The sequence below is a fragment of the Mustelus asterias genome, chromosome 15 (assembly GCF_964213995.1).
Source record: "Mustelus asterias chromosome 15, sMusAst1.hap1.1, whole genome shotgun sequence".
NCBI lineage: Eukaryota > Metazoa > Chordata > Chondrichthyes > Carcharhiniformes > Triakidae > Mustelus > Mustelus asterias.
Window position 1 is genome coordinate 23,100,671 of NC_135815.1, and position 19,770 is coordinate 23,120,440.

At 41.6% G+C, this 19,770-nt stretch overlaps 1 protein-coding gene across 23 annotated transcripts in view; it reads right to left on the reverse strand.

Annotated features, from left to right (window-relative positions):
* The window catches only part of LOC144504391 (CAP-Gly domain-containing linker protein 4), a 226,452-nt gene that overhangs the window by 197,231 nt on the left and 9,451 nt on the right, over positions 1-19,770 (reverse strand). For 12 of the 23 annotated variants that reach the window (XM_078229633.1, XM_078229629.1, XM_078229627.1 and 9 more), the window contains exons 1-2: positions 16,534-16,711; positions 13,197-13,346 (exon numbers count right to left, since the gene is read on the reverse strand). In XM_078229633.1, the coding sequence (XP_078085759.1) occupies positions 13,197-13,346; positions 16,534-16,546 (163 nt within the window). In that variant the 5' untranslated portion in view covers positions 16,547-16,711. Of the gene's footprint in view, positions 1-13,196; positions 13,347-16,533; positions 16,712-19,770 lie in introns of those variants that run through there. The other 11 variants (XM_078229631.1, XM_078229626.1, XM_078229624.1 and 8 more) reach the window with 2 other exon arrangements.

The window sequence follows — 19,770 nt, forward strand, 5'->3', positions numbered from 1 at the left end:
TCAACAAAACTCAGTCAGAAGACATTAAGATAAATCAATTTTGTACAGAATGTAGAGGGAGAAGGTGGAGAAAGTATGGAGAAAAATCATGATAGCGTGATACTTGCCATCATTTGTTGTGTTCTATATTCAGATCCAAGCAGGTGTTGACCTTTAAACTTACATTAATCACATCATCGGTAAGGCCATGCTATCTATGCAATTTACAAGTTGCAATACTTCATTCTTTCCAGTTTTCCATCATGATACTTAAATCACGTTTTTCTCTTATATTTGGATCTTTTTAAAATTGTACCATTCCCTCCAATGGAGTTCTGTTTCAGGCATGCTAGTTTAGTCCAAGCTAGTCATGTTAGTGGGAGAGCTGCTATACTTATAATTACTTGCCTGTGATTTGATAGAGGAGATCACATGACATGATCCTCCTAGCTTCAACACCTAGATTTTGTTCTGCAATACCCACAATGCTAATCGAACTCAGCACTATTAGAAGCAATCCAATGAGAATGAATGACTCGCTACTGCTGAACAGCAACTCTGAAGGGAACTTTCTTGGCTGATACCAGCTGTCATAGTTACTCCAGCAGCAGTCAGCACAGGCCCTTGGTAAAAGTACCAGAGGCAGTGTGCATTAAGATGGCTGTAACCAAGAAGCAAATAATCTCAAGGAGCTTACACATGTTGTTCAAAACTAACAAAAGTGTAATTTTAAACAATTAAACAACAAATTAACTTTATAAAACATAATTCTCTACAACAAATATAACTAACTTTCAAAAATGTCAGTGCTGTCCTTAAAAAAAACAAGAAATTACATTTAACAGAAAACACAGGTGCGGAGAACATCGTTCCTTGGTGAGAAAAAGGACAAACTGGCCTCAATTTCATGTTGGAGTCTTTCGTTAAGTGCAAAAACATCACCCAGCATTGCTGCATAAGAGTGATGATACCCTACATTACAGCCCCAAATTATTAGACATCTTGGTATAACTTCAGCAGGGGGAATGGTGTCATTTCCACCCCCCTGTTCGGAAGGCAGGAATGACAGCAGGGACAGAGGATCAAAGGGGAATCCCAGAACGGCTTTCATACACAGATGTCTGCGACATCAAAGCAAGGGGAGAGGCGTACTAGAAAGGTCAAACCAGCCCCTAGATTCAGTGAGGCCTCCCTTGGAGCCCTCTTGCATGCAGTTTCTGACAAATCCGAGCAGTTCATACCAACTGCTTGCAAGAGAAGGAAGTCCGGCCAAATACATAACCTAATGAAGTCTGCTAGGGTGAGTTTGAACAATCGTGGTCCAGTATGCTACAAGTCTCGCTAGCGAATGCGAGGTAATTGAGATTTGCTGCTCCTCAAAAGGTAGCATGGTTTGACCAGGCACAACTGTCCTAGACCATGCCATTGTCCATTTCAAGTAATGATCTAGTTATAGGGCAGGTAGTTTGCAGGATCATTTCATGATGTGTCAGCATAAGCTCCAGGTGGGTATGCACTGATCTGGTTGGAAGCAGAGCCTATGATTGTTTGAAATTTTTTATGCATGTTCTGAGTCAAATCTTTTCAGGAGAAGCAAGCCAACAATACCTGAAAGAGAGCACATACTGGCGGGAGTCTATTGAAATCCTGACTCCTTTTGAAAAGCAAATACTGGTCCTGCTGGAGCCCAACTCCTCCAGGAGTATGGACAGAGACATGATTGAAGGAAAGCCTGGGTCTGGTGAGATGGAAAAAGGCTCAGACACATTGAAAAGTGGAGATGGCTAATAGAGGTTTAATGGAGGGTAGACATTACGCCATGTGGCTGGTGAACTTTGACAAACTTCATTAACCTGAAGCTTCATACCATCATCCAAGGGCACATTGCATCTGTGGAATTTAAGCACTCATGTCAGACAGTACGACAATTGATGTGCATCATCTGATAGGGCTGATATGGTAAGGTATTTGATACCCGATTACCCCTTTACTGATGTCTCTCGGTTATAGGAGAAGTCTCTTCCATGCAAGCTCTGCCAGAAACCATTCAGCAACCATCCCCCAAGGAGGAAGAACAACCCTCAGAGGATGCAGTGCCACAGCTGATACTGGCACATCAGTAAGGAAGGTTGCATTGGGAAGGGGTCATATGTGCGACTCCCAGACAGTGTAGTGAAGCAGGCTTTGGACAGTCAGAGGAGTGCCCACGGTGATCCACATACTGATTCCGAGTCAGGTGATGAGACTTCAGAGTCATCCGTAAGTCAGCAGATGCTGGGTGTCCAGCGCGAGGTCTATGAGGTTTAGCGGGTATATCAGAGGGCTCACATGCTGTGGCGCAGACTGTGGAGGTGTCCAACCTAGCCATGTGATCACCCACTCTTTGGACCACTAAGCTTTCTCCATGGACAGACTGTCTTGGAGGGGCAAAGCGAGCCCATTGCAGATGGAATCATTGGGATGCGTTCTGATCTGCACACCATCAATCTGGCTCTGAACTTAAGGGCACAGATCCAGGGCGTCAAGGGAACTGGGAGCTTGGTCACACCCTAGCTCCTGAAGCCTTGTCAGTTGGCAGGGACGACCAGCCAGTCCTGGTGGCAGAGGATGCACAACAGCTGTCTCCATCTGAAAATTCTACACATGGCACTTCACATGGAGGGCACATCTCCTCCATCCAACAGCCATTGATACAGGCCTCGACCATTATCGCATGCCTCTCATGCCTATCAACACGGATATCCTTTAGTGATAGGCCACTCATGACCACAGCTGCAAGATGACTGCTGAGATCATCCAGGGTGGCAGATCAGCTGCCTCTCTCCAGTGCAGCCACAAGCAAGGGGAGAACGCTCCGCCAGAGCACACATAAACATCTTACTAAATATCCATATTAGTTGCAAAGAGGGGCACATGTGTGAGCTTATGATTTACTGATGTTCTTACTCTTTTGAAGCTTCTGGATAAACAAATCTCATATACCCACATGCTGATGTTGTTATTAATTGCGATGGCTGCGTGAATGGCACTTGGAGGTTGAAGGAAGCAGTAAAAGGTTGAGGAAGGGCAAGAGGAATCACTTTCTCATGTGGGGTGATAATAATGTGTGGATACAGAACTCTCTCATGACACATTGTTTCCTGAACCCCTTCTGTTGCAGTGGTAAGATGCACTATTGAAGCCTTTACCATATTAAGGCATCCCTGGTCTCATAGCCATCCAATCTATCATTGCCATGACCATCAGCAGGAGCATCACCATGATCCCTCAACTCTTCATCTTCCTCGTCCTCAGAGAATTGGCCCCAGTATGGCATGCACTCATTCTCCGGGCATTTCCTCTTTTAATGGCAATGTTGTGGAGTGCAAAGCAAATCACGATCATCAGGGACACAGTGAGAGGGGAGTACTGTAATGGTCCTACAATCTGTCCTAGAATCAGAATCTCAAATTTAGAAAATCCACTACGGATCTGGTGCTGCCATTGTTCTGATTGTACCTCCTCTCTGCATCAGATCTGGACACCCTCCCAGCCGCCATTAACCATCTTTTCAGTATAGCCCTTGTCACCTATTAACCATCCCTTCAAGGAATCAGGCCAGGTGAAAAAGTCTGGAAGGTCTAAGAATGTAGGAGTTATGACTGGGTACCTACACACATCTGCATGATCCACCAGCTGAATGTTGAGCAAGTGGAATCCATTTCTGTTTATGAAGGTGTATGGCTGCCCAACATGAGTCTTTATGGCAATGTATGTGCAATCAATGGCTCCCTGAACCCTGCGGAAACCTATAATCACTGAAAATCCTTGGGTTCTATCCATTTGACTCATGGCATCGTGTGTGAAGGAGATTCCCAGCCCTTTAGAACATTTTATTTTTATGCAGTGGTATGTGGCAGGCTGTGTAATGCCACTAAGGTCACCACAGGCTGACTGGAATGTGCCTGTTGTGAAGACATTCAGCAGATAAGTAACCGACAAGGAGACAGGTGTCAGATGGTCCCCAATGCAGTAGGGTGCAATCTCCCCTGCGAGCATCTTACAAAGTGATGTTACCGTGGCTCTTGAAAGCTTCTCTTGCATTGAGTCTCAGTCAGTTTCAGGTAGTTAAATCTCTGCCTGCATACTCTAAGGGTAACATAAGATTTTCTGTGCCTCCATGAGGGTCTCTGAGTTGCTCCTTACCCTCAGGGTCTGGCACTGCTTTGTCCCCTTCCTGCAATACTACAGCATCCTGAGCCTTCCTATGTTCCCCTATTCCTCTCACCCTTCTCCTTCTCCTAATCCTTCTCTCCTCCGCACTGGAGGTTGTGTCTCCAACTGAAACCACAATGCCCATTTGTCTCAGACACTTTACATCCCAGGAAAACCACTAGCGAAAAATCACTCCAATCAGAGGAGAGTCTCCTAATTCCAAATCTCCAAATGTTTAGTCTGCTCATTCACATGAGCATTTTCTGCAGGGAACACTCCAAGGTTCAGGCTATACAGGCCCACAGTCATAAGGACACGTCTTGGCACTTGTACCAAAATCCCAACTATGGACATTGCCTTGTCGATATCTCAAATGAGTTACAGGCTAAGAAGTGGTTCACAAAGGTGAGCTGATGTTCAAATATATCTTTACGGCAACTCTTGCAACCAAGCCAGTGCCAAATGCTATGTATTCCTTTGAGAATGGGACCCTGACGTTTGGGCAATCCAGTGTCTCCTTTAATTTCGCCCAGGCTTGCGCCCCAGTGATGACACCCAAGCAGGCCTGAGTAGGACTGGAACAAGGAGTGTTCCACGTAACCCACAAAGGAGACAGGCATAACACGGGCCCATGTGGGTACCCATGGCCGCCCCTTCAGTTTGGAGGAAGTGAGACAACTTAAAAGAAAAAAGCTGGAGTCTGAAACCAAAAGAGAAAATGCTGGAAAGTCTCAGCAGCTCTGGCAACATCTGTAAGGAGAGAAAAGAGCTGATGTTTCGAGTCCAGATGACCCTTCGTCAAAGCTAAAAGGCATAGAAAGTGGGAGATATTTATCCTGTAGGGTGAGGGAATGAAAGGTGAGTCATAGCCACAAAAACAAGGGGAAAGACTGCTAATGGCAGTCCATAGCGAGAATAGAAGGCATGAATGGTCCAACGGCAGAGAAGCTGAAATCAGAGGGTAAGCTGTGACAGATGAACATGTTGGGGGTGGGTGGGGGGGGGGCGTAAAATTGAGAAAAAGGGAGAAAGGGAAAGCAAAGGGGGAGAAAAGGTAAGAAAAGAGGGGATAAAATAGGGGGAAAGAGTGGGGGGGGGAGAAATATATAAGACAATAATGAAATAAAAGATAGAGAACAGTTGAAAGTTAAATAAGATGAAAACAAAGGGGTCGAGTGGGGTAGAGCTAATCATCTGAAGTTGTTGAATTCGATATTGAGACTGGAAGGCTGTAATGTGCGTAGCCGGAAGATGAGATGCTGTTCCTCCATTTTGTGTTGAGCTTCACTGGAACATTGCAGCAGGCTCAGGACTAACATGTGGGCATGGGAGCAGGATTGTGTGTTAAAATGGCAAGCAACAGGAAGGTCAGGTCCTGGTTGTGCACAGACCGAAGGTGCTCACAAAGCGATCACCCAGTCTACGTTTGGTCTCTCTGATATATGGAGCAGTGAATGCAATAGACCAAATTGAAAGAGGTGCAAGTAAATGCTGATTAACCAGGAATGAGTGTTTAGGACCTTAGTTAGAAGTTAAAAGAGAAATTGTTAAGTGACAGAACGAGATCAGCCAGACAGAGGAGAGTGATGGTGGACAGGGATTGCTTGAGTATCTGCTCAAGGAAGATGTAGTCCTTCAAACCTTCCTGGTGGAGGATGGAGGTGTAGAGGAATTGGACATCCATAGCGAAGAGGAAGTAGTTAGGGCCAGGAACTAAAAATTGTTGATATGATGTAGGGCACCAGAGGAATCACAAATGTAGGTGGGAACAGACTGGACAAGGGGAGGGAGGATGATCAAGTACGGAAGAAATTAGTTTCACAAGGCAGGAACAGGTTGAAACAATGAGTCTGCCAGGGCAGTCCTGTTTGAGAGTTTTGGGAGTGAGATAGAAGTGGACTGTGCGAGTACTGCCAGGGTGGCAATGCCAGTCCCACAGGTGAGACCATCATGTAAGTCCACCTCAGTGGGGACCATATGTGATCCTCGCCGGTGAAGACCTCCACCAGCAAGCAGGTAAGAGCAAGTGAACCCAGACGACTGTGTCCAGGATTCAGTAATTATATTGAAATTGAAAAATTAATATTTAAATCAGCCTCACACCCAGGATTTCGCTGGCAAAAAGCAGCCACTAATATTGCGAGAGGCAAGAAACCAGGTGTGAGCCCGATTTTACGCCTCTAGCCCGATCTTACCAGCTCACCATGCCGACTGACTGGCGTGACAAGCCGGTGAGATCACCCTCTAAATCTGTTTCTTTCTCCACAGATGCTGCCAGACCTGCTGAGTTTTTCCAGCATTTTCTTTTTTTTATTTTAAGACATTGCCTTTAGTATTCCTTTCCTTTACATATTTTATCTTTTCTGGAAATCATACAACAGGTACAAAGCTACAGAAATAGAATTTTATAAATCTCTGACATAGCAAAACAGTTGGGCAATACATATACGCACCTATTCTAGGCCCAGAGAACTAAGTATTTCCCTGCCAACATGGATTCACAAGGATTACAATTGGCAGCTATGTGCAGATCATGGTGATGAATGTCCAGAGAACCAGTGTGCAGTCTTGAAGGTCATTAGAGCACTTATTGAAGCTTAAATCAAAGAACATGTGGTTTACCCCATACACCATGCTCATGCTCTGACAAATGAAGTATTTTCTGTCTTCATTTTATATTGCTGAAAAGTTCAAATGAAATCCATTCCTTCAAAATGGAACAGCAGAAACAATCTGCTTTGTATTCAGAAACTAATTAAGATAAAGTTACTCTGATGACTGGAACAGTTTATTTGAAACATTACCAGGTGTAGTTTAACAAATGCAGTTATGATTTCTATTCATGACCTGCTGTGATACCCAATTAGGAGAATACATAAAATTATGCCATAATTCCAAACCTACTGCCTCTCAGCATTGCTCCTTTAAAGAAATGGTTTTACTATAGAACCTTTATACGATGATCGTTGACTGCAGTTGTCACTCTTCAAATTATAATTAGTAAAACTACACTTCATGCAATGCTATATTTTCACTCATATTTGCAGTGAATACTTTGCAAATTGTCTACTTATTTAAGCATGACTGACTCAGAGCACTTAGCAACAGTGGTAGTCAGATCAAAATGTCAGTAAAAGTACAAAACTATAAGGTCAGAACAAAAACTTAAACGTGTAATGCAATGTGCCACATGTGACAAATTTCCACTGGTGACTGGCGTTTTGGAAAGACTGCATTAAGATGAAAAAAAGGCAAGAATGAAGCACAAAGTGATTTGAGTCATTCAAAAGGAGAATGTGAACCCTTCACTTATGCAGTTTCTTTTTCTTTTTTCAGAATAAGCTCCTGGAGAATTCACACTTAAATATTCAGGTGGAAATTATGGGGACGATTCTCCCATCCCGACCCGCAACTTTTCTGGCGGGTCGGGATGGGAGATGCGTGTCACCGGCCTTTTTCGCGGATTTGCACCGGGAACCGGGAACGCATGCACATCTCCCAGAGCCGGAGAACAGTCAGAGATCAGACCACACTGGAAACCGGCGGGAAGACAGGTAAGTCATTTGAATCATTTTTAATGTATTTTAAATATGTTTTACATTTCATTATCGGGAACTTGCCGGTTGCAATTGAATCTCTCACCCCACCAGGACTACTTCATTCCGGTGGGGTTTAGAGTAGCTCCCCACTTTTGGGGAACTAGCGGGAGACCCCGTCGGAGTGAAGGGGGGGCAATCGGGGCCCCCTGGGGGATCGGGCGGCAGGGGGGTGGAGCCCCCTGGACATGGGCACCCTGGCAATGCCAGCCTGTGCCCCCTGGCACTGCCCATGGGGCAAAGTGCCCATGCCCAGGGGCAGGGACTATTGTGGGTGGGGCCTAGGGGCAATCAGTGGGAGTGGGGGCCGCGACCTGCCCGGGGGGGGGGGGGGGATGTCACTGCTGGGGTCCCAGGCTGGCCAGCTTGCGGGGAGACGAACAGACCGGGACCACTGCACATGTGCAGAGTTCCCGGGTTTTTAATGAGTTTCACAATTGGGACCTCTGCAATGCACAGAGTGGGAAGATTTGAGTGTGAAGTTGAACTGAGAAAACAGTTGTGATCTAAAACAGTTTTCCCACCAATTTAGCACTTTTGGGAGAATCACCCTCTATGTTTCATAAGTGGAAAAAGAAGAAATCATTGCCAACAGAAATTCAAAAATTTAGAATGAAAAGAAAGACAAAAAGCAGTGAAAGAACGGAACTCATGCAGCTTTTAAAATGATTCTTTCAAAGGAGCTGACTGTCGTTTGTCGATTGATACCTTAAGAGTCTAGTAATCTATCTATTTCTTTCTTAAATATATTCAGTGACTTGGCCTCCACAGTGTTAGAGAATTCCACAAGTTCACCACCCTCTGAGTGAACAAGTTTCTCCTCATCTCGGTCCTAAATGGCTTACCCCGTTTTCTGAGATTGTGACCCCTTGTTCTAAACACCACCAAGCCAAAGGAAACATTATCCATGCATTCAATTTGTCCAGCCCTGTCAGAATTTTATACACTCCAATGAGATCCCCTCCCAGTTATCTCAGCTCCAGTGAATAAAGGCCTAGTCTACCCAATCTCTCCTCATACAACAATCTGGCCATACGAGAAAGCAGTCTGCTGAATTTTAAATTCTGGGAACTATTTGAACTCAAATTCTAATTGCACTCATTTGAGACTTTGACCATTTAAACGACAGAAGACAGTTTGGTGAAGTAACTCTGGAAGTTTTTAATAAATTGCAAATTAATACTCATCAAAAGCAGGGCAGATCTTAAGTAGCATACTACGACTCTTGCTTTCCAGTTCAGTCTTGGGCCTAGGTTGACATTCAGTCTGTTTTCTCCACGTAACTTCTGCTTCCACTTAAATAGCAGGCTCTATGAACTTCAGTTTCAACTGCGCGATGAAAGCGGCTGCTTTCCAAGACATAACCCACAGCGTGATCAATGACATTATTGCACTCTGATTGATCTAAATGAGGCGAAGCTATTTCCTCATTCGCTTAAAGCATGAGTAATCGATCTGTGATTGATCAAGGTGGAGCAGGATCAGTTTCTGATCGGTTTCTCGAGAGTGATGGTCATCTATTGATTTCATTTCCCATTGTTCCCTGACTGGCTCTCTAAGGTGTCTATTACCTCGCCAATGATGTTATTAGGTTCCTGCCCAGAAAATTTGGAAACTCAATTTCACTAAATTAACATATAATTCAAGGGTTTCCCTGCCATATGTGCCGCCCCGATTAGAAATTCCCCTCTCGCCAGCATGTTGTCACATCGGCGAGGTTTACAACTGCTTTTGCAAAGCATGAACCCACTCAGGCAAGGGGGAACCTGTCGAGGGCACACAGGTAAGTATAGTCTAGGGGGAAGGGGTGGGGGGGAAAGAGTGGGTGGAGAGGAATGTGTCTGCACTTCCCTGGCACAGTGCCAGTGCGGGCCTCTGGGTTAGGGTTGAAAGTGATTGGTGTGCGAAATATAACATAACATATTCAATTAATATATATTACAATTTTAAAGAATTTGAAAGAGTTGTAAAAGCTAATACAGAACTTAATTCTAAATTTACAAAATCAAAGCTGGTTACATACAGTGAAAGAAAGTCATTTCTTTTAAACATCACAAGTTAAACTGCACTAAATTAATGCACAAGGCTGAATATTTTAACAGTTATTTTTCTTTGCAGAATAAGTCTTTGAATTTAGAGAACAGAGCTGATAAGATTTAATTGCGAGGGAGGTGGACAGTTTCACACCAGTAATGTTCATTCTCAAAGTCTTGCATCATTGGCAGAAGGGCCATTTGTTTTCCTTCTCTTGTCGAGTTTGATTAAGACCAAGCCATGTGATGAGCTAGTGCCACAGAATTCAGCATAAAATCATATTAGATTGACATATTTTGATTATTTGCCTAATGTCCATAATTAAGCAACAAATTAATTGTAAACAATTATCAAAATTAAACATTTCTACAGAACCTTCGCTAAACTCCCTCTATGGCAAGCATAACCTTTCCTAGATAAGGAGACCAAACTGCACACAATACTCCTGGTGTGGCCTCACCAAGGTTGAAGTAGACATCCTTGTTCCTGTACTTAAGTCCTCTTGCAATGAAGGCCAGCATACCATTTGCCTTCTTAATTGCTTACTGCACCTGCATGCTTTCTTTCAGTTGATTGGTGTATCAGGACACCCAGGGTCCTTTGTACATCAACATTTTCCAATCACCATTTAAATAATATTCTGCCATCCTGTTTTTCCTATCGAAGTGGATAACTTCACACTTATCCACGTTACACTTCATCTGCCGTGAATTCGCCCAATCACTCAACTTGTCAATATCGCCATAAAGCCTATTAAATCCTCCTCACAACTCACATTCCCACCAAGTTTCATGTCATCTGCAAACTTGGGAATATTACATTTGATTTCCTCATCAAAATCATTGATATATGTTGTAAACAGCAGGGGCCAAAGCACTGATCCCTGTTGTACTCAACTCTGTTTCCTGTATTCTAACCAATTCTCAATCCATGGCAATATATTACCCCCAAACCCATGTGCTTTAATTTTGCACACTGACCACTCATGTGAGACTTTATAAAAAGCTTTCTGAAAAGCCAAACACACCACATCCACTGATTCTCCCTTATCTATTCTGCTAAATACACCCTCAAAATGGTTTGTCAAACATGTTTTTCCTTTCATGAATCCATACTGACTTTGTCTAATCTGATTGATATTTTCCAAGTGTCCTGTTATCACATCCTTTTGTTGGGTTAACCAGTCTATAATTCCTTGTTTTTGTCCTTTTTTTTGACCTTCAGTCCCATTAATTTCTCCAGCACTATTTTTTTAGTAACACTAATTTCCTGCAATTCCTTCTTCTCACAAGACCATTGGTTCCCTAACATTTATGGGAAATTATTTATGTCTTCCTCAGCGAAGACAGAAGTAGTTGTTTGCCATTTCCTTATTAATTCTTCCAGTGGTGAACGTGCCCCATTGGGTGGCATGGTGGTATAGTGATTAGCATTGCTGCTTCACTGCTCCAGGGACCTGGGTTCGATTCCCGGCTTGGGTCACTGTCTGTGAGGAATTTGTACATTCTCTCTGTATCTACGTGGGTTTCCTCCAGGTGCTCCAGTTTCCTCCAAAGACGTGCGGGTTAGGTTTATTGGCCATGCTAAATTGCCCCTTAGTGTCCCGGGATGTGGAGGTTAGAGGGATTAGCGGGATAAATGTGGGGGATTGGGCCTGGGTGGGATTGTTGTCAGTGCAGACTTGATGGGCTGAATGGCATCCTTCTGCACTGTAGGGACTCTATGAAATAAGTTCCATGACCAGAAGATGCACGGCTAAAAGGTTTCGGCCATAACTTCTTACTCTGAGGAACTGAATTTTAAATTTTAAGTTCAGTGGGAAAAACCTTGGTAAACATCTCGATAAGATCATTACAATTCAAAAGCTAACTCATGTTTTTTTGATAAGGTCAGAGTGAAAGGGTGAGGGTCATAAAACGACAGGCTATCTTACTGAACAAAAGAATTGGCAACATTGTGAGGTGATTTTCTGGCCTCCCAGCCTCGCGTTTCGCACGGCAGGAAGGGGCGGGACATTTGCCAGCTGCGGGATCTTCTGGTCCCGCCGCTGTCTATCAGATTTCCCATTGACTGCACTACATATCACCAGGAAATCCATGGTGGGGTGCACCATCAGCGGGTCTAGAAGTTCCTGTCGGCATGTACAAAAGGAAAATTCCAGCTATGATATCTGCATTAATTCCAGTAAAAATAAGTTATTAATGTGGCTCCCAAGGTTAATGAAAGCTTGGAAATTAAAAAGTAGTTCATTTGCATTTCTGCCGGGAACAGGCCTAGTGAGTCATATTATCGTGGAAATGCGTGGAATTTAGTGAGATTCTTTGTTTTGAAATTATTTTTGAGAATTCAGTTAGTTTGGCCAGGGTGGAAATGTCTGCTACAAGAGGACACAGGTTTAAGGTGCTAGGGGGTAGGTACAGGGGAGATGTTAGGGGTAAGTTTTTCACACAGAGGGTGGTGGGCGAGTGGAATCGGCTGCCATCAGGGGTGGTGGAGGCGAACTCAATAGGGTCTTTTAAGAGACTCCTGGATGAGTACATGGAGCTTAATAGGATGGAGGGTTATAGGTAGGTCTAGAAGGTAGGGATGTGTTCAGCACAACTTGTGGGCCGAAGGGCCTGTTTGTGCTGTAGTTTTTCTATGTTTCTATGTTTTCTATTAGCTGGGAATCATTGAGAAAGCAACCAGAACAAAGGACAAAACTATCCACAGTCAAGAAGTATTAAACAAAGAGTCTTACCTCAGAGAATGGAACCAATGAGCATTAAAGTAAATTCTAGAGGACTGTGGCATACTTTTGTGTCATCCCAACAGAAGTAAATAATTCTAAGATATTATAAAGTATCAGAGAACTCTTGGGGGAAATAAGTCAAACTGAGTGCACAACCTACATAGTTATAAGCCATAAAGTTCCATAGCCAAGTCATATGGACTCGAAATGTTAACTTTGTTTCTCTCTCCACAGATGCTGCCTGACCTGCTCAGTTTATCCAGCATATTCTGTTTTTATTTTATATTATTATTAGTTATAAACCATATTGTGTTGTTTAAAAATAAGAAATGTTGGTTAAAATGAGGTGTTCAGATTGTTTCTTCAAATGTTAACAGTCCCTAACAGGATTGTAACATTCCAAAATATAGTGTTAAGTTAATAATCCTTATTTTTGTTCAATTCTTGTGCACTAAAGGGTTTTGTTAAAACATGGAATCTTGTGGCATAATTTATTTCAATTAATAACAGGGAGTTCGCATTTATTTTTCATTGTCTCCCTCAAGATACTAATGATGTATTATGTAAATATGTCAAAATATATAATCCACCATTGAAAAGACTGAATTAGTTAATGAAAGCAGAGTGATTAATAGTCCAATCTTTCACAAAAAGGTACTTACCACAATCTGTAGGCATAGGTGCTGAAACTACTGGATGGACAACTGGTCTCTCAGAATCTGAGGATACAGTACTATAACTTCCACTCACAGAGTCCTCATCATTGGAGGGTTCTACAAAAGGGTCTTCTTTTGTCATTTCAATGTTAGCCCCTGTAGAAGGTAATACAAGTTTAAGAGAGATTCCATGATGACTTGTCGCAGTCACTCACACCATTCCATGTTTTTGATTTCTGTAATTTGTGTAATTTCCCTCATACTTTGATGTTAAAAAGTAGTTCAGTAACACCTTTTCACTGATTTTACTTGCCTACTTTAAGACACTGCTTAAAACCTCTTTGACCAAGCCTTTAGTCATCTGACCTAATCTATATATGGCTTGGTGTCACATAATACTCCTATCATAATCAGTCATGTGAAAGGCTTCACATTCATTCCTCATTCCCATTGTGGTGGTAAAACATACTTCAGCTTTTTGTATAGCGTTAATTAGTATTAACCAGCAGAGTGTCCTCAGAGATATAGAAAGATGGGATTCCGCAAAGACCCAGTAAGTTTATCCAGAAACTGACAAAACTGCCCATCCTTATACTACTTTAAAGGCATGTTCCTATTACTACTCAAAGCTGAGCCATACAGATCAGAGAATCATAGAATCCCTACACTACAGAAGGAGGCCCATTGAGTCCACACAGACTCTCCAACAGAGCATCTTACCCAGGCCCTATCCTCATAACCCCACATATTTACCCTGCTAATCCCCCTAAGCTATGCATCCTGGGACACTAAAGGGAAATTTAGCATTGCCAATCAACCTAACCTGCACATGTGGGAGTGTGGGAAGAAACTGAAGCACCCGGGGGTAGGCTTTGATCTCAGGACTCTTCCCCAGGATGGTGGGATAAAGGCTGCACTTGTCCTTCTTGCCTTGGCAAAAATGGTGTTCATTCTCAGGATGGTGATTTCAGATACAATTCTGGCAAAGATATTTATTATTGTCTCTATCCTCTAAAACCTTTGAATTGCCCTGGTCGCTTTGATATCCATGCCCCATGGTCACCTGGAAGCCTTCAAAATCACCATAATACTCCATTCAACAATAGGGATTATGCCTGGTTAATGTCATAAGCTCTAGGCGTTAAATGACTTATAGAAACGACCTATCACTTTTATCAGGGAGATCCCCTTGCTTGCTCTCATAAGACCCAGCTGTTCAGAAACTTTTTTGAGTGCTTTGATGGACAGCAGGTTGTCAGATTCACTGTGGATTTCCCCTTTTAACATTGAAAATGTAGCATCTGATGTCTGGCTCATTTGAAATGCTTTGATTGGATGGAGTTTCACTGGGGACTTCCCTTTTTCACTTGCAAAAAATAGCTTCTGGTGTCTGGTCCCTTTGAAGTGCTTTGATTGACAGGTTGAATCAATTACCCACTAACCAAGAGCTTTGTTTGTTTTCCTTTCCCTTCACGGTTGAATGCATCTCAAGTGCTGCCTTTGTTCCTAACCACAATGTTTATAAACATTCTGCCTTTAATTGGCAGGTTGGATTAATTACCCACTGGCCATGAAGTTTCAATTCCTCTTTTCGAACTGCAATATTTACAAAGCACTTGAGTATGCCTTAGCTCCTGCTGCCTCAAATTGTGTGCTGCATTATCTTGCAAGGGAGAGGGAAGAATGTCACTAAGTGTTTTGTTTTCTGATTGGGTAACATGGTGGTCTCGGTTGACTAGCTAGCTGTGTGTGCTGTGTGCAACAGGTCTTATTTTGTGAGGGTGTAAGACTGTTATATGACTGTTAGGTATGAGTCTTGATTGATGGAGATGGCTGGTAGATGAATGATAGGCTTTGTGATGAATTGAACTCTGTCTGAAGTTAGTGGTGCATTTGGTTGAATGTGGCAATTGAAAATGCATTCACTGGCTTTGACCATTCCTGTGAGGTCATTGAGTTTTGTGTAGCTCTCCATCAAGCTCCTTGGGCTTGATTCTTGGCAATGACCTCTCCAGCAATCTTTTTTCCACTGTCTTCTGAACATGTGTCTGGCGGGTTTTCAGAGCCCCCGCAAACTCAGGACATCTCTCCTACTTTTCGCTTTCTCCACAAAGACCTCTGGTACAGCATCTGAAAATCCTGGATACTAGTCTCTCTCATTTTGTATTATTATTCAATATATTACAGGTCAGATTCGCTTCCTCCACATTGCCAGCACCCACTCTGCAATGCTCCTCCCCTTTAAGGGGCGCAGATTAGTTTTAAGCAGTGCAAGCTAACTTTTAACTTGCTCAGGTGTCCAGCCAATCAACAGTGTAGATAGCAGTGTCTGGGTGCAGATATCATTTAAAACAGTAGGCAGCACAAGGTTATATGATGCCTTCATTACAATTAAATGGCACGGACTAATCATGCTTCATGATCACATTTTTATCACCTATTGAATTTAGACCCATCCTAGCCGTGTCTGCTTGCATTTCCTATGTACCAAATCCTACTTTCTGTTGTTGTTCCTTCGTCTTACTTCCGTTATCTTTTTTCTAGATCATAATTTCCTATATCCATATTAAAATGGAAACCACCAAGATAAAATCACCACCCTATAGCTCCACACTCTGTCCACTGGGGTACGTTATATTATTTTACCTCTACAAATTCTCAAAATGGTTCCTAAAATACTGTAACTGCCATTTTTTTCCAGGAACTGAACATTTAAATTCCCAAAATAAAGAAATAAATAAAACTAAAATGGTGTTCCAATAACAGGATGTAATTTTATCAAATGAATCATCTTTTAATGACTTTCCTTCCTAATGTCCTGGGTTTGGACTGATAATTTTGTCCAAAACTGAACTTTTGAATAAATAGTGCACTTCTTTGCGTAGGATATAATTTGTTCTTTTGTTTAGGGTCCTTTTGGTTGTGCAGCAGGGGTGGAAACTTAATTGAAAGGATTCAAACATGGAGTAAAAATCTGCATTAGATATGCACACTCCACCACAGTAGACTAACAGAAAGAAATACTAAGAGAGCAACTTCTATCAATAGATATATTTCTACAAACATCTGCACCACACAAATGGCATAATAAATAATACATAATAAATAATAAATAAAATCATTTTGATCCCTTCGTCTAACTATCTTTGTTCACTTGACTGAACAAAATATTTTCACTCATATTATGCCATGTTTACCTCAACAGGCACTAAGGTGTTTCAAAATGTCTTTTAAGTTTTGTTGGAACATTAAGTAGATTTAAAGTTTTCATTTAGAATGCATTTTTGTTAAGACTAATACAGATACTTATCAGTTTCTTCACAAATAAAGACATAATACTTACCAGTTTGTATCATTTTGAAAGAATTTTTTAAACTTGCAAAGTTAGAACAGTACTTGTTGTTCACACTGGATCATTGATAAGGAAAGCAGTTAGGTAAATCAATGTTCGTTAACCCAATGTGCAAACTGCGAGAGACTGCTGACTAAACTAGTACAACAAACTATCACTGTGTTACCGTAGAGGATTCATGGGTTGATAGTCTTTAAATAGCCTGGCAGCTATTTCAGGTGCTGAAAATCCTTCCAAGTACTCAATACATTCAGATCATATGTACTCTTGAACACTGCTCATATTACTTTGATGTCCAATTAACTGTGACTAGCCAGTGCAATATAACATTGTTCAATCCAAGCTTGATGAGAGTATAATCTTTAGCCACTTTACAGTTAAAACTTCAAACACATCTTGTACTCACTGTGAGTTTAAATAAAGCAAATAAGGGACAAAACTCTGGTGTGGCAGAGGTCAAAATTGCAATCAAACCCGTCAGCTGATATAGATTTGAATCATTGCTATCCAGGTTAAGGAGTAACCGAATGTATACGGAACACATGTGAAATAATAATACTGCAGGTCAAACTTAAATAACAAAAGGGATATCTTTATGTAACAAAATTAAAAATGTTGATTTGCAATTGTAACCCTCATATTCTGTAACAAAGAGATCAATTTTAGGGTAGCTAAATGTTTGAAGACCAATGTTCAAAATGGAGCAGCAGGCAAATTTTCCTTCGAAACCTCACAAGTAGCCCATAAAAAATTAAAGGAATGAAAAATACATTTGGTTAATCCTTAACCTGAATATCCATGATTCAAATCTATATCAGCTGACGGGTTTGATTGCAATTTTGACCTCTGCCACACCAGATTTTAGTCCCTTATTTAAACTCACAGTGAGTACAATACGTATTACCTTAAATTATGTCTTCTCCATAGTCCCAACAGGGCTGAACAATTACAGCCACGGGTATCTTGTTGAAAGTTGGGAAATAATGCAGACTTTGATTGGAGGTGCAGCGAGTATGGAAGAGACAAAATTCGTGGAGAGCTGCTTCTCCAATCATAGATTCCGTCTGTCCAATGCTTGCTGTTCCAACTCCTCCAATCACAGTTTTCCACCCTCCTGTTCCTCCAGATTCAGAATTTATGAAGGAGCGCCTTCACATTACAACTATTTTTTTGATACAATTTCCCAATTTTTAAAAAAACATCTATTTTCCTTCTAAAATCGTCCTGCTGGAACAGCAAAAACCAAAGGAAAAATTAAGAAGTTAATAAATCCTTTCTAATGACTTTCTTCCTCTTTTATATTTGTCCAATTATTTTAAGCAGACAGATCCAGAATAAAGCAAGGAAACAAAACTGTGGGGTTGTTCCCCTTCAGATTTTCTTTAAATGTTTCTGCTATAGAAGTGCCTGTCTGTATACAAGCTTTTTCTGGCTGCTGTTGTCCATATGTTTATTTTTGCCTAACAAAATGATTTGATGTGTAGAAAAAACTGGCAGCGTACTTGATCCTGAAGAGCCTGATCTTCCAAGTCTCAAATTTGCTTTAATATCAACCACTGGAGGATGAATAAGTGGCAGTGGGGGTGGGAAAAGAAAGAGAGAGAGAGAGGACAAGGAGGAGGAGGTTAATGAAGAAAGATTGTTTCTTTCTCAGCTGCCACCCCAGCACCAAGTCTCTCAGTTCTTTAATTTTTTTTAATGAGGGTGTAGGGCGAGTTTGTAAATTCCTGCTGCTACTGGAACAGTTTGGTTTTTATTTAAAACCGACTTTACTTTAAGGAGTCCCTGAAAACTAAAACATTTGGCCTCCAAAATTCAAAAAGTAGCCCTCGAGAAAATCTCAAAAGGAACCTTCAAAAGAAAAATTTGACCTGTTGCAAACACATTCAGCCAAAGGTGCCAGGTGGACGATTCAATTCAAATCATGTCTCATTTAGGGGCAGCTGAATGCGCTGGACACAGCAAAGAGTAAAGGACCTGACAGAATCTGAGCCACAAATCATCCCTTTCACAGGCTTTACCTTCTTCTACCAATGCTTCTGTCAAGCATTGTGTGTGTGCAGACCTTGGATAAAATAATTTCTCCTAGCCTGTCCCTTTACCCTTATAATGAAAATCCTAAATTTATATCATTTCTATATTGGCTCACTACCTAGTAGAAATAGTTTTCCATTTTTATTTCATTAAAACCACTCCATCAGAACAACTGAAAACCTCTTAGCGTTCTCTACTCCAATTAATGGTTTCCATATTTCCCTAGGCCCTCCTCATAATTTCTCTTTGCATGACATCTTGCAGCTTTGCGAGTCTAAAGTCCAAGTTGGACAATCAACTCACTGCATTCTATTGTTAAGCTGATTGCCTTGAATCCTGTGACAAAGTTTCTTAGGCCACATTCATTCACAATGTGAACATACTGGGCTGCCTTTGAAATTCCATTTGTGAAGGAGGTATGATGTCCTTGTGTGGAATGTCGATCCTGTTGAGTGTAGACCCCTATTTACAAGGGAAGTCAAATCCTGGAGGCTGTACTGTTTGATCACTCACCAGATTTTTGTTGGCAATAGTGTTAGCCAAAGTTTGAATCATTTATTTTTTGTGTCAAATTCTGCAATGCCAAAGCATTCGCAGAGCTCCAGAAAGGTATGTGTGATTTGACTTGCATGTTTGGTAGGTTCCGAAGACCTTTGTGGGTTGGTAATTCAGGGATGACTTCAATGCAGTCAAACTCTTTCAGCTTCTTTGCCTTACAGTACACATCAGGAGGTGGAATATTAGGCAGGACTGAGAGAAGTATACAGGTGCTGATTTCAGTGCAACACTGATTGGGGTGGGAGAATGATAACCTTCACACAGTCTATCCTATTTTTAAACTAATGTTATCACTTTGACGTATGCACTTCTTCATAACCAAAGTCACTAATCCCTGATAGCTTTGTAATTAGTTTCCTCTGTACCCTCTCCACAGCTCTGACTTCCTTCCCAAACAAAAACCAAATATTTTATGTGTTCTAATCAATGATTTGAGTAGGTTGAGCATTACTTTGTTTTTTTTTGCTTTTTGCCCCTATTTAACAACATAAAAGTTCCCCTGATAATACTGCACAAAAAGACACATTATTAGAATTTTAGTGAGGTGGTAGCCAATTTTCTCAATTGTTTCAAGGGCTACAGGTCAAAACAGTTCATTATTATTTCAATTATCAGTTTTTATGTAAATTATAGATT